Raw genomic sequence first — 18,504 nt, forward strand, 5'->3', positions numbered from 1 at the left:
TGTCTTGGGCTATCACCCATGCTGCAATCATACAGTACACACATTAGACATGGTCGCATATTCACACAGATCTTCAACAGATCACTGGAGCTGTGTGAAGTCCCTGTCTGCTTCAAATATTCAACCATCATCCCTGTCCCAAAGAAACCCAAGATAACAGAACTTAACCACTACAAACCTGTAGCACTGACGTCTGGCTTATTAATAAGACTTCACTGGACCCTTACTGTACCCCCCTGCAGTTTGCTTATTGAGCAAACAGGTACGTACAGTGAACTTTTAACTGCATTACATCCTGCAACTGGATAAATCAGGGACTTATGTGAGGATCCTGTTTGTGGATTTTAGTTTGGCCTTCAACACCATCATTCCAACACTCCACCAGACCAAACAAACTCAGCTGTTCCTAACTCTATCTGTCAGTGTTCATCTTCTGACAGATAGGCAACAGTTAGTGAGACTGAGGAAATTCAGGCCAAACGGCCGCTCTACCAACACTGGTGCCCCTCAAGGTTGTGTTCTCTTCCCAGTGGTTTTCTCCCTGTACACCAATGACTGCACCTCTAATTACCTCTCTGTAAAGCTCCTGAAGTTCGCGGACATACATGCCAATAAAGCTGCTTTTGATTCTGATCATTTATTTTATTTATGTATTTATTTGTCAGTTTTTTATTTATTTATTTATTTATGTATTTATTTACCATAGTGTGTTCATGTCAGGCTAATGAGCCTTTATATAATCGTAGAATCTCCTGCTGCACACACAAACACACACACACACACACACACTCACACACACCTTTCAAGAAAACACCCAATCATCATATAGAATGTACTAGAAACACAGCAAAGGTTATTAGAATTCCTGATAGAAAACGTTTTCCATAAACACTTTGCCATACAATATATTTACACATTTAAGCTGGTAAGGCCTCGCAAAATTATTGTCTCCACCTGAGCATTAATCATCCCTCAACGATTGTTAGTTCTTTGAACCAACAAAGCAGTTTCTTTCAATCCGAGTTGTTTCCATCGCATAAAAACGTAGCTTTTCTAAAGACCTGGCAACCCGGGTCACACATCACTGACTGCTAGTGTTTGCGTTGGTTAGCTTTAGCTTAGCCTGCTAACGCTGACTGCAGGAGGATAAATGGAATTTGCGCATTTCATTTTGGCCTAAAATTGCAGAGGATCATTTCCTTTGCATGTGCTGGTGAGGTGCGTTTTTACTGTTCATTTATCTTTAAAAAAATAAATAAATAAATAATACATGTGTTATGTTTTGTTAAATTTAAGCGGTTTTCTGCGGACAGCCTCCGTTGTATATACGTTTAAATGGACCTTTGAGCTATTGTTGCTAACAGCGTTGCTTAAAGTGTCAGTAAGCAAACTGATCATTTCGAATGTGATATGCAGTGATGTTGTAAATAAATAGCCAGCTAACTGAATTCATCCTAGGTGTTTGTGTGCTGTCATTGTCATGAAACAGTAGTCATGATGGCGAAGGAACATGATTTCCTGATAAGAGAGCAAACAAAACATCACAACAACATTGTGTCCCAGACATGAAGCTGTATCATTACACTAAACAATAATAAAGTAAGATTATAATACATGTTATTTATTAATAACAAAATATCCAGCATTTTTACCTCCTGTCTGATGTACATTTACCATAGGATTGTTTTGTTTTTGTTGACAACCTAAAAAAATTAATAAATCTGTTATTTAACAAAGTATACATTTCTAAATATTTTTATTTATTTTTTTGTCTTCATCTTGTGCAGTTTAATACTGATAGTTTATACAACTGTATCTACATGTCATATATCTAGACATCATAAATGGATGATGTTTGTATTAAAATGTTTGTTTAACTTTTTTACACTAACCGACACAGAGTGTTGATTGGAAATCATTATTTTTATTGTCAAATAAAAAACCCACCGTACAGCGTTGACAAAAACATTTGTATATTATTCAGAATAAAATTTTTGGGAAATTCGTCTTTAACGTGACGTTTTAAACCTTTTAAAAGTTTCAAATGATTTCAGGGCTTGTTGTATGTTCATGAAATAATTTGAAAGCAGTTGACTTTCCTATTATCAAGTGTATGAAATAACATTGGGGTAGAAATTATTTTTGGCTCCCAGACGGTTCTTTTGTGAGAGCTATAAATGGAAACATGATCATGAAACATGGTCCTCTGGCCTGATAGAAATATCATTCATATCAAATATTACAGCTCCAGGGTCTGCAATTCAATCCTGTAGTTTTTCCAGGTGTTTACGGTTTCTTTCTATCCATAAAAAACATGTCAGTAGGTGGAATTGATCATCTAGATTTATATAAATGTCTCCACAGTGACCAGGAAGTGGAATCACTGAATAAATAACATTGGTTTTTTTTTTATTTCTAATAATGACAATCCTGCGGTTCAGCACAGCTTCCCCGAGACCGTGTGATAAATCAGGTAAACGTTTTAGTAAGTTTCCACTACAAGCTGACAGAAAAGCTTCACTCAGCCTTGTCATCAGTTTATAAAGGTCTCTGGAGCAGTCCGTGAGGGATGAACACTAATCTTCCAAAAGAGAAGGAAGATGTCTGATGATTCAGTAAACTCTTGTGCTATACTGGAGGATGTATTGATTTGCTGTGATTCTGCCCGAGCCACCAGTCGTCTGCATCTTGATGAAATAAATCATTTAGACAAACCTGTTTATATTTTACATGTGATAGAATATTCAGTGCAATTTAAATGATAACTAAAAGGTTACGCCGGCAGATTCGTTACATCCTAGTGTTTGTTTGTAATAAAGAGCACCAGATGTGTCCCTTTTTTACCTGAACTAATTTTATATGCCAATTATAACCTAACAGATATTACCATTACTGGGATTGCTTAAGTGATGATACACACATGGAAGTCATGTTTCTTTGGTCAAGAGGTGTTTATACAACACAAATATAGTTCTGACAATGAAGGAAAAAAAACTTTATTACATGAATTTACACTACACAGCATGATATGTGTCATATCTGGCAACTTATTGTTTACTCTATTGCTAAATACAATGTGTAATTAGTTGTCGTTCTTCTCTATAGCTCAACGCCTCGTTTTTTTTGGTTTGTGACATAAGAGACAAATCATGACAGACTGTGGAGATGTTTGTCCTCACTTGGACTCCATTGGTGAGGTAACCAAGGAGGAGCTTCTGCAAAAATCAAAGGTAAAGCAACTAACATTAAATCTGGTCAGTTCTAATTATTTGTAGTGATTCAGTCAACATGCTCAGATACGCTGTAGAAATGTGTTGATATACAAGCTCATTTTTTACTTCACCAATTTGTCAAAGGCATTTTAACCTACAGGTTTCCTTTACTTACAGGGCACTTGTCAATCATGTGGGGTAGGTGGTCCCAACCTCTGGGCATGTCTTCAGGTGAGCCGGAAAATAAGGGGTTTTATTTTTTTCTTGTTCACTTGGTAAATTAAAACGTTCTGCTTGCATTTGCTACAATGTCCCTTGTGGTGAAGCCATTGTCACTCTTTACCTGGGCATAAATGATATTTTGTGTCAGCCAAGGAAACCCCGATGTGATTGAACACTAACACACAGCCAAGAGCTGTGTTTTTTGGTATAATTTCTTAGTTAGAAGTGGCGAAATCTTTGTAAGAGTTATAGCGATAGCTTCCCAGTAGTGAGATATTCTCTCGAATTTTATCTTGGATAATTTTCACCCCCCAGCTAAATCTTCTTTATCATATGACAGCTTTCAGATTTGGATGGCTTCGCATGAAGCCGGCCAACTTGTTATGGGATAAGTTAACACACTCAGAAAGTGACTCAGACACTCAGATATTCTCTCTTCTACATGCATGAGCTAACACACACACACAATTGTCTAGTGTCACTGTGATAGAAATGGGAGAAGGAGTATTCCATTTTTCTCACCTTGCGAATATGGCCATGTTAATGCTTGCCTTAAGTTTAAATGAAACAAATAAATAGTGTTTGCTTCTTCAGCGTGACTGTCCCTATGTAGGCTGTGGAGAGTCGTACTCCGATCACAGCACCACACATGCACAGGTAACTCTGAACCTCACATATATCCTCTCCTCTCTCCATCCTTTCTCAGGATCACCTTTCCTTATCTATTCCATTTATTCATTCATCTCTGTAACTTTTCTATCCAGGTGAAGAAACACAATCTGACAGTGAATCTGACTACGTACAGGGTGTGGTGTTATGTGTGTGAGAGAGAGGTGTTTCTGGAACAGAGGCCTGTCAGTCCATTGGCAGTAAATCAACGCTACAAACATCTCGATCAGGTATTCTCATATATGTTGTTCCCATCTGTGCTAGAAGCCTGAACTTGAAGATTTTGCCTATAACACTCTTCAATCGCTAACAGGGACATTCTTCAACCAGGATTTATTGTTCCATTGTACAATTTTTCTGTTTAAAAAAAAAGTGCCAAAAAAGATCAGTATATAAAAGAGAATACCAATAATGTGATTTTGTTTCGACATACCCTTTTTCTTCACCTTATTCTAGCCTGTATTTCTTCCTTCTCAGGTTAACCTTATTTAATTTAAAAGTTGACAGACGTCTCTCTTATTTCTTTGCGCGTTTTTTTTGTTATGCGTTTGCAGGTGAAATTGCACTGTGCTCATACACCAAAAAATTTTTTTTTTCCCCAGGATTCTCCTCCTCAGAATCCGGCTCACCCATTAAAAGCAGTGCCAATTGCTGTGGCAGATGATGAAGGTTCGGAGTCTGAGGAAGATGAGTTTAAGCCAAGAGGTAAATTAACACCACAACTGACAGCTATTTCAAAGCCATACATATTTTTGGTGGATGGATTGGTGTGACTGTGCACATGAAATGAGATGTACATTATATGGTCAAAAGATTTTGGACACCTGGAGGCTTTATATTGTTGACATCAGGCACTGAAGTTTGGGGTTGAGGTCAGGACAAGATTGAGCTTGATTTGTGCTCCGGGACATTGTAATGCTGGAACATGTTTAGGCACCTTAGCAGTGAATTGAAAATTGTATTGTTACAGCACACAAAACCTTTCTATGCAACTGTATGCTTCCAAATTTGTTGGAGTTTTTGGTAGAACCACATATGGGTGTTATAGTCAGGTATCTACAAACTTTTGGCCATAAAGTGTATTTATCCCTTTATATCCCTTTATCCATACACAATCAAAATAATTTCAGCTAAATAAAGTCACAGTTACAATTTTTACATTTTATATTCACATTTAAATGTCTTTCAACCAGACATTGTTGCCCTTGTTCAAGTCCAAGACAGACTGGATTTTTCTGATTGAACAAGAAATAAAAAATAACTGAAACATCAAAAGCACTTTTTTTTCCTCTGGATCAATTGCTTGTCTTTAACATACTTATTTTCAGTATTGTTTTTATGATGTTTAAAAGTATGTCAAGTTAAAAATAAAATGAAAGAGATATAATTATTGCCATTTCTATTTTTTTTTTTCTTTCTTTATTCCACCTACTCCACTGGGTGACACCCAATAGATGGATTATAAATCATTATTGCTGTAAAATCGTATACTTTAAGGTTAAATGGTCCAAAGTGTGTTGTGAAGGTTAATGGTATACAAATCTGCAAATATCCATGTGAGAAGGATTCCATGGAATGAAGGAGGACACAGAGGCTTTAGGGTATTTATGTTCTTTCCCCTTTTCTGCAGGCCTCACAGGGATGAAGAACATTGGAAACTCATGTTACATGAATGCAGCATTGCAGGCCCTCTCCAACTGGTGGGTTCATTGTTCTATATATCCTCATTAGTTATGTGAGGAGAGCGAATGGAGTTCAGTTGAAATGGATGGAATAGAACTGTACTGCAGAACTTTTATTGCATATTATTTTTTTGTGTGTGATTTTTCTCTCATTTTCTCATCATTCTTTTCAAATATGTTTCTTTTACCAGTCCTCCTTTGACGCAGTTTTTCCTGGACTGCAGTGGGCTGGTGCGTACAGATAAGAAACCTGCATTATGCAAAAGCTATCAGAAACTCATCTCAGAGCTCTGGCATAAAAAACGGTACACACACAGACACACAGTTACACTGCTGTAATGTAATATGCCTAGGTTGAAAAAGGGCTTTTCTATTTTTGGGGCTGGTCTAATAGATTCAGTCATAACAATAATAGTTCATTGCTTCCATCTGGTCCAAGATTATAATTCATCCTGTGCTCCTTTTAGCTCCTGCCTCATGGTTACTTTCATTATTTTCCATCATCCTGTTTCTTTCTTGTTGTTTAGACCCAGTTATGTTGTGCCCACTAGTCTGTTTCATGGCATCAAACTGGTGAATCCTATGTTTCGAGGTTATGCCCAACAGGTTTGTAAATAATACTTTCTAATGCTTGCACAAACACCAACTCACTGCGCTTTACTCACAAAAGCAACTAACCATGTGGCTTTAATGTTTCTCACAGACAGTTTTGTGCTTTCTGGCCTGGATAAGACACACATACAGATGTATACAATAGTGATGTAACTAAACACAAGTACATTATTTGAGCAGGAACTGGTTTTTCATCAGGACAACATTGTATTCTTTGACTCCAAGGATCTATAAGAAGTGTTATGGACCATTAGCAAACCAACCACAATACGCAACATGCTATGTGATGCAATTCTCATCATGCCACGCTATATAGGTTGGGTTATTGGTCTGTGGGTTTAGGTTGCTTTCTCACGACAAGAGAACCACTCCAGTATGTCACAAAGGAACCAAACCAAGTAAAACATGCACTATGTTCCAAAATAAGAAAACTATCCAGATTTAGATCCAAGAACAGGACACCACATCTCATGCCTTGAAACATTTGCTGACCTTTTGTCAAGAGGATAAATACATTGTGCTCTGAACATTTCCTTAGTCTGTAATAATGCCTAAACTAGCTAACTAGCCTAGTTAGTTGGTTTCCTGGTTTGGTAATGAAATTATGATTTATCCACCCCTGTAATATGTGAAAAACACTGTATAGCAACCTATATTATAAGAAGCAGTGCTCATACAATGCAAAACTGCATTTCAATATTGTACAAACAGTTTCAACTTGGCTTTCTCAGCATGCTCTGTGCCCTTCAGGACACTCAGGAGTTCCTGCGATGTCTGATGGATCAGCTGCATGAGGAACTGAAGGAGCCTTTCAATGACTGCAGCAATTCCATCACTGATAACGATTCAGAGAGCAACCACGACAACCAAAACCATGCTGATGGAGACCGTAGTCCCTCAGAGGATGACTTCCTGTCATGTGACTCGGGTTCGGGGAGCGAGAGAGGTGATGTAGATAGAGCAGGAGGTGAGACAGAGCTCCTTATTCAGGATGAGTGCACAGGAGCGAGGGAGAGCAGTGGGATCTCTGAGAAAGAGAAGCTGAAAGAGAGATGGAGAGAGGACAGAGGAGAAGAGAGAACACCAGAGATGGATGAGGATGCTGATGTGGACACTGCAGTGCAGGAAGAACAGAATGAAAGAGTTGGAGAGCAGATTGGGACCAGCAGAGTTCAGGGAAGTACAGGTACATGACTCGAAAGATTAAACCCAGAGGAACACTCTGAAAACTGTTCTCATTATTCTCTTTTAGACAATTCTTTTATTAATCAATTAGTCAATTCAAATTTGATATTTTTATCCTCCTCGCTTTTCTTTTCTTTGTCAGAACCAGACAATGAGGTGTCCATGCATCTCCCATCCTCTCGTCCCTGTAGCCCCACTCACAACATGCAGGATTTTCATTCAAAGCTGTCCAGCAGCCTGCCAAGGTCCAGCCCTCTACGAGCCAGCCCTGCCTATGCCTTCAAGAAAGGTCTGAGAAATACGAATATTTTTTAAAAATATATTGTTACAGCAAATTTTTGAAATCAGATCTTTATCTACTTAAAATTGGTCTGCCACACATTAAACCAGCATTTATAGGTGATGGGAATAACTTTTATTGTCTTTTTACAATGGCACCTGTCAAGGTTTGGGATTTATTAGAAAGCGAGTGAATAGTCAGTTCTAGCTAGACGTTGCTTGTTTCGGAAGTAGGAAAAAAGATCAGTGACAGTGTGGACATGTTGTGGGTCACTGGCAGGTGAGCATCAGAACTTTGTCTGATGAAACACTTCTTCTTTCCTGGTGTGTGTGTGAAATGTTTACCTGGTGAAGTGATTGCACCACTGTACACTATGGGAAGAAGGCGATCAGGCAGAGGTGGTATGATGCCCCACCTCACTACTTGCAGGACTTAAAGGATCTAATGCGAACATGTTGGTGCCAGATACCATAGCACACCTTCAGAAGTCCCTGCCTCAATGAGTCAGAGGTGTTTTAGCAGCACAGTGCAATATAATGCAGGTGGTTTTAATGTAATGTCTGATTGGTGTATATCTGAATGATAATCACAGCCTGTTTATGGAACATTTACTAAAAACAGATTTATAATGGAACCTTAACAGCAGTTCTTGGGGCAGTCAACAATTTTTTTCCATTCTCAGTACTTGTGCATATTCTTGTATGTACTAATAGTATTTAAATGTTTATGGATATCTTTTATGGATATGTTTTCCAGCATATGTATTTTAATGTATTTATTTACTTTTTTTGTCCTTTGTTTAGCCTTGGTAAGCCTTCCCAAGACAGGAAAATTAAATTGTATGCTGCATTATTCACAGTCACCCATTTGTGTTTAACCTACAGCTCAGATGCTCCTGGGCACCAAGAAGAAGAAACAGTCTCGGTTTCGCAGCATTATTTCCGACATCTTTGATGGCTCCATTCTGAGCCTGGTCCAGTGTTTGACATGTGATCGGGTGAGGGAGCTCATGTGTTTCCACTAGAGGGCAGCAGTAGCAATGTGTAAAAGAGATTGTGGTAACACAAGACCTCTAATATTTGTAATAAAAATATATGTAATAATTTATTGTAATACAGTAACTGCATTAAGATGTTAATGGTTTTTATGTTTGTGAAAGCATTAACGGTGCTTTTTCTACTTCTCTAGGTGTCCACAACTGTCGAGACCTTTCAGGATTTGTCTCTGCCAATTCCAGGTAAAGAAGACCTGGCTAAACTTCACTCCTCTATCCACCAGAGCACTCCAGCCAAGATTGGAGTGTGTGCAGACACCTACGCTGCCCAGGGCTGGCTCTCCTACATCATGGATTCGATACGCAGGTGTGAAAACCAGACAGAGAAAATGTATATTTCCATGTAGCTTTATATTTGCTTTAATGTATCAGATGCATGTATACATATTTTGTAGGATTCTTTCCTATTTAATTTACTCCCAATTGTTATGTTTTTTTTAGCAGCTCCCTGCTAGCTGCGGCATAGCTACCGATGTATGTCCGTTAAAAAACTGGAATGAAATTTAGATTTTAGAAAATATATGGCATCCATGTACTTTATTACAGGCTTTAGTGTCAGAAGCTATCTGAAAACGTATTGTTGAAAACTAATTGTTGTGTAAACTAATTGTTACAATTGTGTAACATGAGCGTCATTCTGTTTCGGACATATCAAACACTTTATGTCCATAAACACACTGAATCTCCCAGTATTTAACTGGTTTGAGTTCTGGGACTGTGACGACCATAGCGTACAATTACATAACTTTTAGATGTTATGTTAAAATATGAGTCCTGGTGTCTTTGTGATGAAGAGGGGATTCACTGGAAATGTCTACTCATATCTCAATACTAATTCATTATAGGATAAAAGTGATTATCCAGAAGACACTTTTTTCTCAGGGGATCATGCCAGCAAAATTCCCTCACAGCATAACACAGCCACTGTTTATATATTTTGTGTGCCTGCCTGTTGTGTATTTAGGTTTGTAGTGTCCTGTATCCCCAGCTGGTTTTGGGGTCCCATGGTCACACTGGAGGACTGCCTCGCTGCCTTCTTTGCCGCTGATGAACTGAAAGGTGAAATACAAACATTAGTGTAGTATCACTACTTTACTGTTGAAGCTCAATCTCTGTGACAACAAAAATGTGTCATTTTTCACAAAAATGCCCATTTTCTGTCTTAGGAGATAACATGTACAGCTGTGAACGGTGTAAAAAGTAAGTGTTTAAATGTTATCAGATCATATTGTCTATTTCTGCACTCTTCCTGTAAATGCCTGATTTCAAAAATGCTATAATTGTTAAGCCGACGTGATCAAACGTAAATTTTTGCTTCATACAGGTTGAGAAATGGTGTGAAATACTGTAAAGTCCTACAGCTTCCAGAGGTAAGCGTCTCCTTTCATGCTTTTTAAGGCTCTTATCCTAGTCTAAAATGTTTATCTTTGTAACTATATATTTCTCTCTCCTGCTGTACCCAGATTTTGTGCATTCATTTGAAGCGTTTCCGGCACGAGGTGATGTACTCCTTTAAGATCAGCAGCCATGTGTCTTTCCCACTTGAGGGTTTGGACCTGCAGCCCTTCTTGGCCAAAGACAGCTCTTCTCAGATTACTACTTATGATCTTCTTTCTGTCATCTGCCACCACGGCACAGCCGGAAGTGAGTCAACACTTGCTGATGTAACCTAAAAAGCAATACGTTTTATATATGCTGGGTGTAAATGTTCAGAGTGCAGCACAGTTATATGGTGCAGTTGCACTGAGTTACAGCAGAGATGGAATGAGAAGCACAATGACTCTGATGCCTACACTTTGGCCCTTCCATCACTTGGGTAGAGGTTAATCTTGGATGCAGAAAGTTTGTAGCTCATCTCTATTTCTTTGTGAATTCCAATCCAATCAGGCCTTCTGTTTCTTAATGTTGATGAGTGATTTGCATCTTTTGGTATTGCCTTTATATCGCTGCTCTCAATGTCTCCTTCAAACAGTGGAGTGTGTTACCTTTCACCTAAGAGTGTAGGTGATGTCACTGGTGTTTTTGTGCTTTTGTCTTTGACCATCCTGCTCGATGTGTGTATTGTTAGTACACAGATTTTCTTTCTTTTTCAGGACATTACGAATTGTATTGTGTTGGCTTTACCCAATTATGGTTAATCTTCTCAGGTTCGGAATGGCTTGCTTTTCTCCAAGAAACAGCTCTGATCTTCATAATGGTTTATCACAACAAATGTAGTCTCACAGGAAAAACCAAGTGCTCAAGACCAAAAGTAGACGTTCGGAGCTATTCATTGTATACAATTTAAACAAACAATCTAACTGAGCACATCTGAAGAATAAGAAACAGCTATCACTCCTAGTCATGTCACTCAGTTATTTTTGTTCAATGCTTTCTTAAGTGCTTTAAATCAGGGAATCCAAATCTTTTAGTCAAACTCCAAACTGCAAATTCATGCCCATACAACCCTTTGCTGCATATAGCTCCATCTCCATGCTGATCCCTTTTCACTTCTCCCAAGGAAGGACACTTTGGGAAGCACTGTTATAGAGGAACTAAATGATTGTTCTAATCACAGAATCACAGGTTGTAATTAGGCTGAAATTATCTGATGTTCCTAATGAATAGAAATATAAAGAATGTGCTATTCTGCAGTTTATTTGTGTCTGAGTACTCACGTATGTAGTGTATGTTTTGGTTTGACTTTCTCTTAGGTGGCCACTACATAGCATATTGTCAGAATGTTATCAATGGCCAGTGGTACGAGTTTGATGATCAGTATGTAACGGAAGTCCATGAGACCGTTGTGCAGAACGCAGAGGCCTATGTCCTCTTTTACAGGTAAGAGTCATTCAGCTTATGTTAAATGGTTTTTCTACTTTTTTCTTCTTTCTGTTGAGTCATCCGACCTATTCGGGATTAGAACGCTGCAACCTCATGGTCATACAGTTATTTTAAGATAAGCATAAGATTGTTTACAGATGAAGATTCGATAATCCTTTTGTGCTAAGCATTGGTGTGGGCTTGGCATTGGAGCAAGACCAAGAGAGTTTCTACATTTTGCTTATATTAGCTTTGCTTATGACTCTGTATTTTTTTTTTTTCCCTTTTCCAAGGAAGAACAGCGAGGAATCAGTACGGGAACGGCAGAAAGTCATAGCTCTGGCTAATCTGAAGGAGCCTAGTCTTTTACAGTTCTACATTTCCAGAGAATGGCTCAACAAGTTCAACACATTTACTGAACCAGGACCTATCACAAATCATACCTTCCTTTGTCAGCATGGAGGTAGACAAATACACATAAACATAAAGTATTTCACTCCTGTTTCTAATGTTTTAATTTATATATAAAATGATGCCTAAAATGATTTGTTAAAACAGGTTTATATATATATATTTCACAAGAGCCAAGACAAAGTACTGACAAAGCTGTCAGGGTTTCCTGAGGATGCTGTAAATACTAGTAAATAAACAGCTATTCTTCTTGGCATTTGTGTTCGAATCACTTCGAGACAGATGTTAATATTCAGTCCGAACATCAAGTCCATGTCTGTATTGTTGGAAGAATGCTTACTTGAGTTGCCATCTTGTTCAGGAATCCCTCCTACCAAATACCACTATGTGGACGATCTGGTGGTGATTCTCCCTCAGAATGTGTGGGAATACCTTTATAACAGGTGAGTATGGTGGTCAACTCTGATTATATTAAAGAAACACTTAAATCTTTCATCCAAAACTCCGGTCATCTGTAATGGTTAGAGCAGCTGTAGGTAAACAACTCTGACAATAGAATTTAAATTCATTTATGCAATATGTGGTCATTGATTCAGTAAAATTGTGCTATTCAATGCAAAGGTGAAACTCCACCACTTATGATTGGACTATTAAGATATTGAAATGAAACATCTTACCTTTAATATGAACCAAATATCTTCTGATGTATGTTTTAACTTTCCAACATTAGAGCAATATAGAAAAAGGTAAAAAGAAATTAAGGAAAAAAAAATTAGAATCTGTGTTCCATTAGAAATTAGGTTCTGACCTCATGTCAGTACTGTTAGTACAGCATCATTTCAAATGTGTCATCGTTCTTAATAAATTCATCATCCAGACAGCAGTGATATTGTGCAACATGCTTGCGTTCTTCCATGGTGCAGGTTTGGAGGAGGTCCAGCTGTAAACCACCTGTATGTGTGCACTATCTGCCAAGTGGAGATTGAGGCCTTAGCCAAACGTAGGAAAACTGAGATTGACACCTTCATCAAGGTCAGAACATCAACATACACAACGAGTATGTAAGTATTATTTGCTTCCTTCAGTCATATGGCTAACAACGTTGTCACCTTGCTCTCTGTTTAGCTCAATAAGGAGTTCCAGGCTGAGGAGGCTCCAACAGTTATTTTGTGTATCAGCATGCAATGGTTCAGGGAATGGGAAAACTTTGTCAAGGGTAAAGACAATGGTAAGAAGGTATTTCTGACTTTTGGATAAAAGCAGTGGATAATCTTGCAGCTAGATACCATTACCATTAGTATTATATGCCCTAAGAGCTGCATAATCTCATCTCAGGACTCCTATTTATAATCATAGAAATCAATCTGTATCCTTTTAACACGTTTGTACTGTTTGCATTTTTTCTATTTACCTAAATACTATATATATATATACATATATATATATATATATATATATATATATATATATATATATATATATAATATACTATATATAATTCTACTATTCACTGTGACCCAGAAGAGGATAGGGTCCCTTTTGTATCTCTTACATTCTGAGGTGAATGTAAATTGATTTTGCTAACTATATATCCACTTTAGATTTACATGCATGTCCTCTGTACTTATAGATACGGCAATATTAGAATGTGTGTGTGTGTGTGTGTAAAGGTTACATGAAAATAATTTTTGCTCTCATGCAAATTGCTGCTTGTGTTATTATTAAAGACACTGGCATTATTGGCCGGATTTCTTAGGCCACATTCTCGCGACATTGCTAAACAGCACACAAGTAGAAAAGGTTAGGAAAAGGTTAGTTTGCTAATATACAGGTGGAAATGTTATGGGACTACAGCTAATTCCCCTTGGAGAGGTGTGGCACACAAGATTTCACTACATGCTCTCAGCCTAATGGTAAGGAAGGAAAGAAACAAGCCAGCAGTCATTTCGAAAAGACCTGCAGGACAACCTGAAAGCATCAGGAACAACAGTTATACACAGAGAACAATAAGCAAATAACTGCAGTAATCTCTCTTTTTACACCCCATGCAAAACTCCTCTGCTAAAGAAGCACAGAGATTCATGTATGGATTGCACATAGGATTCAAAGAACATCACAATGATGTGGAAGTAGAAGCATCATGATACTGCTTCTCTATAAACAGCACTGTCATGAAGAGCAGGTCATGAGGTCATGAATGGAGCAATGCAGCAATTGAATCTGGGAAGACGATCTCAAACATACAGGCAAAATACTCCCAAGAAATACCAAGCTAATCTCCATAAATCCCACTGAAAATATGTGGAGGATTTTGAAATTGCAATTCCACTAGCGGCCCCTTGTAAACGTGAGGAAAAGAAGATTATTTACCATATAGAATGCAAAATAGACTTGTTTAGAGGTTGTACTGTGTTTAGAAGTTGTTACTGGCAACAGCATCTTTGCAAAAAGTATTAATTGCAGTGTCTGAAGCCTTTTTCCTTGAAAAGTCTGTAAAGTTAAAGTGGATATCTACATTGCAGGATATTAAATAACAAGAACAAAAGCTGAGGCTGAGGTATCTAACAAGCAAGGGAAATCTCTAGCCATTAGTTTAGCACAGCATTCCTGAATCATCACACACTGAACCAAACTATAAACAGACATTTTACAAGCTTCAAATACTCTCCGCTCTTGACTTTCACATCTCCTACGTAGCCACGTACTTTCTATAATAACATTGACACCACCAAAGGTTTTTTAAGAACACCCATTATACTCACTTTTAAAATGTAAACAGCAAAATGTAAGCCTCTTCTTATGTTTTATTCCTACCCTTAATCATCTTATCATCTCGGTTCCTTGTTTTAGAGCCTCCAGGACCAATTGACAACAGCAAGATTGCCGTGATGAAGGGGGGGCATGCACAGTTAAAGCACGGTGAGTTTGATTAACAAGCATAAATTCAACGATCATATTCCAATCTTTTATCGTAGCTCCACTATGATGTGTGTGTGTATGTATACTGTATGTATATGTGTGTGTGCACTTGGGTGTCTATATATAAACAGGGGCTGATTATGGACAAATCTCTGAGGAGACATGGCAGTACTTGTTGGGAATTTATGGAGGCGGCCCTGAGATTGCAGTGAGGCAAAACATAAGTTCTGCTGAATCAGATACACACGGAGAGAGGAAGATCGAGGCAGAAACTAGAGCACTCTGAGCAAGTAGGTCTCAACACTTTGACTTTATTTTAAACATTATTTTGCCATAAAGCTATCAGTTACAGCAGCAAGTATTGTTAATAAGCATTAGGGGACAAAAGCAAAACAATGGTGGTGAATAACAGAAGATTTTTTTCCCCAGAGGAAGAAAAAAAAATAAAAACCCTTTATAACCGTTTGTCAGATTATAGTCAACAACCGAGAATAGCCTTCACTATAGAGAATAGAGGGCTACAAAAAGATGTAAATCACAGATAAACCTCACGGTAACCAGAGTAGTAAAAAAAAATCTCAAAAAGCCGGTATATTACAGAAAAAGCATCTCCATTGGACAAAGATCAACTTGGACCAGAATAATGGGAAGCAGAAAGTATGGGCAAGTGGTTTCCTTGTATTTACTGATGACGGGGACTGCTGACAAAACCAACACAATATGTGTGTGTGAATAAAAGGTTTTCTAATTTATTTCATTTTGACACAGTATAGCTGTATGACACCATGCGACCTTTCCATGAGAGTGATTTCCGCCAGCCGATCGAATGTATGGTGTATAACATGACACGCCAGACTGTTGTGAACTCCTTTGTCACAGCACTAAAAACAATTAGCACAGGAACTGTTTTGTCCTCTTTTCTTATGCATGCAGGATCATAGTACAAGCGTATGGGTTCTCATTCTTCTTTCTGTCCCATGTAGGTGACATCCTGAATGGGGCCGAACATTATTTGCACCGTGTTTATGCCTGCTTTCCTGTCAGCACTTTGTGAGCATGCCTAATGCTGTGGTCTGTTACTTCTGTACAACTTCAGTGTCTAGTAACACATGGTTGGTATACTAGAAGGTCTGCATAGCAGGACAGTCAGGAACAGTGAGTCACTCATTTCATGAAGTTGGGAGACTGAGCCCATTTCCCCTCTTCAGACCTCCTGCACTCACATTTAACCATTATTTCTTCCAGATGTCAGATCAGACATCTGCACTATTGCACAGGTTCTCTCGAATAAAATACTATCAAGTAAAAAGCTTACATGCACTTTGTAGAATAAACGCAATGTCCTAGGTTTTAAATATTTATTCCCAGCAGACACATTTCTAACTGGGATTCATGCATTACTTACTATAGATGGATGAAGGCTACTGTACCATAAATCTCTACACACACACAACAAATTCATTCAAAGTGGATTGAGTTTGCACCAATACTGTAACCTTACACCCAAGCAGACTAAACCACGATACACCCCTTATCTTTGGTCTGTCCTCCACATTGTTCTAATGGCTGCTAATGTTGTTAAAGGTGGTTAGTAGCCTTCTTTCCGTCTGAGTCATAGCAAACCGTTTAGCGTTTATTTCAGAACCACTTTTGACTTCCATGTAATGTGATCAAAATGATCCTGACTCATTTAAACTTTAATGCTATCATGTCTGACACTATTTGACGTAATCTGTGTTTCAAGCTTGATAGTGGGACTTTAATTTCATTAAAGGGGAACCATGACAATTACGACACAGAAAGTGAGGTCATACCATGATGAGCCAGGCTTTGCTGGTTCAGTAAGAGACTGCTGTTCTTTGTTTGGTCTGGTAGCCATTTTTTATTATGGTTAAATTTCTAGACTTTAGACTGTCCTATACTGTGTGTCAATTGTGAGCGATGGGTTATGTCTCTGTTATGTCATTTGAACCATCAATGTACATGTCATAAAAAAAAAAAAAAAAAAAATTATGTAAAAATGAAAGTTACAAAAATTGTTACTGGCCTTTATTTATTTATGTTTATTTATATTTAGCTCCTGTTAAACTTCACCAGAGTAAACTGTTGACAGTAAAGGCAACATTTTAACTTGTGTTTTTGGTTAATTATTGAGTTCAGGGCTTGTGCAATGAAGGCAGTTTAAGGAGCCTTGACAATGAAAATGTTCTACTGTTCTAGGAAGGATGGTGAATAAAACGTACTACATGTTGTTCTTAGTTGAGATGATGGCAACATGCGGCAGTGGCCTTAACATGCCAGCCTTTACTATCGTATCATCTTAATTCTGCCGTTGATCCCATCTACATTTAAAACATGCATATTTAAATATTATATCATGGTCAGGTGAGATGATTGTTTCATTAAGCACAAGCTCAGTCAGCTAAGCAAAGCTTGTTAACCTGATCAGTGAATGAAAAGTGTTCAGAACAAAGAACGAATGTTTTGCTGATTATATGAATTGCGACTATTTAAAATGCCAAGCTTTAGTGCTTGTGTAACGGCTTTTCGACTCGGAGCGTGTAGATGTCACTGACACATGAACTAATAAAGCCTGTTTTTTTTTCCATCACTGTGTTAATTTTTCTTCATTTGAATTTTGATGGTGAACATGTTTGATCTTCTATATTAAACTCATTCACATGTAAATGTGTAATAAGAATAATGAATAATAAAATATAGTGCCTTCATGCATCATATCTACAGCTTGTAGTAATGTCGTAGGAAAAAGATGGATTTTAATATTGTGATGTTTCGATTAATGATTAAAACCATTAGGTAAGGATAATTATTGAAATTATTTTTATTTAAATAATTGTTTTTAAAGGAAAATAGAGTGCTGTGATTGTGAGAGAGTTACTGTTACCACATAGAAGGTGATCATTTTTAACACATCCCGAAATGGTTTATTCCTTGTACACCACCAATGATTAGATTTGTATTAATTACCAATGACGCCTCCCACTTTTATTTGTCAACAATGTGGAAGTTTCATGTAATAAATTCCTACACACAAACACTCACCTTCATTTTAATAGCAAAACCTGCTCATTTATGCAGGTATCAAATCAGCCAGTCATGTGGCTTCAACATGTCCAGGTTCAGAAATCTTGCCTGACAGAGTGGAACGCGTGCAAACATGATGCATTGTTATGCTTTTCTGCTCACTGTGGTCTGTAATGGGTTGATTGAGTTACTCTAGACTTCCTGTCAACTCGGACCACTCTATTCATTCTTCTCTGATCTCTTTCAGCAACAAAGTGTTTCAGGCTGCAGAACCTCGGCTCACATACTGTTGAGAAAATCCCATGAGGTTCCAACCCCATGAGGTCCCAATACTCAACCAGTGCATCTGACACCAACAACCCTGCCACAGATTTTTTCTCATTCTGATGGTTGATATAAACATTAGCCGAA

The 18,504-nt window shown here is 37.9% G+C and overlaps 1 protein-coding gene across 2 annotated transcripts; it reads left to right on the forward strand.

The window, feature by feature from the left end:
- The first annotated feature begins 1,084 nt into the window (after positions 1-1,084).
- usp20 (ubiquitin specific peptidase 20) lies at positions 1,085-17,656 on the forward strand. 2 transcript variants are annotated; one of them, XM_060862689.1, is made up of 25 exons: positions 1,085-1,218; positions 3,106-3,230; positions 3,390-3,443; positions 4,029-4,091; positions 4,199-4,333; positions 4,706-4,808; positions 5,734-5,803; positions 5,977-6,090; positions 6,313-6,391; positions 7,148-7,583; positions 7,725-7,871; positions 8,747-8,859; positions 9,051-9,223; positions 9,881-9,975; positions 10,083-10,116; positions 10,241-10,286; positions 10,380-10,560; positions 11,610-11,736; positions 12,012-12,181; positions 12,491-12,572; positions 13,053-13,161; positions 13,255-13,357; positions 14,980-15,048; positions 15,180-15,338; positions 16,032-17,656. In XM_060862689.1, the coding sequence occupies exons 2-24, from the start codon at positions 3,150-3,152 to the stop codon at positions 15,332-15,334; spliced, it is 2,739 nt and encodes a 912-aa protein (XP_060718672.1). In that variant the 5' UTR covers positions 1,085-1,218; positions 3,106-3,149; the 3' UTR covers positions 15,335-15,338; positions 16,032-17,656. The 2 variants fall into 2 exon arrangements, with proteins under 2 accessions (XP_060718672.1, XP_060718673.1); XM_060862690.1 differs by having other exon boundaries at positions 9,905-9,975.
- The last annotated feature ends 848 nt before the right edge of the window (positions 17,657-18,504 follow it).

This window comes from Tachysurus vachellii, chromosome 26 (genome assembly GCF_030014155.1).
Source record: "Tachysurus vachellii isolate PV-2020 chromosome 26, HZAU_Pvac_v1, whole genome shotgun sequence".
NCBI lineage: Eukaryota > Metazoa > Chordata > Actinopteri > Siluriformes > Bagridae > Tachysurus > Tachysurus vachellii.

What these genes read in the sequence shown, in the direction of transcription:
- usp20 (XM_060862689.1), top strand. Translation starts at nt 3,150, where the DNA reads ATGACAGACTGTGGAGATGTTTGTCCTCACTTGGACTCCATTGGTGAG. An exon ending in AGCTTCTGCAAAAATCAAAG is followed by an intron (nt 3,231 to 3,389) that starts GTAAAGCAACTA and finishes CTTTACTTACAG; the next exon opens with GGCACTTGTCAATCATGTGG. An exon ending in GAGCTCTGGCATAAAAAACG is followed by an intron (nt 6,091 to 6,312) that starts GTACACACACAG and finishes CTTGTTGTTTAG; the next exon opens with ACCCAGTTATGTTGTGCCCA.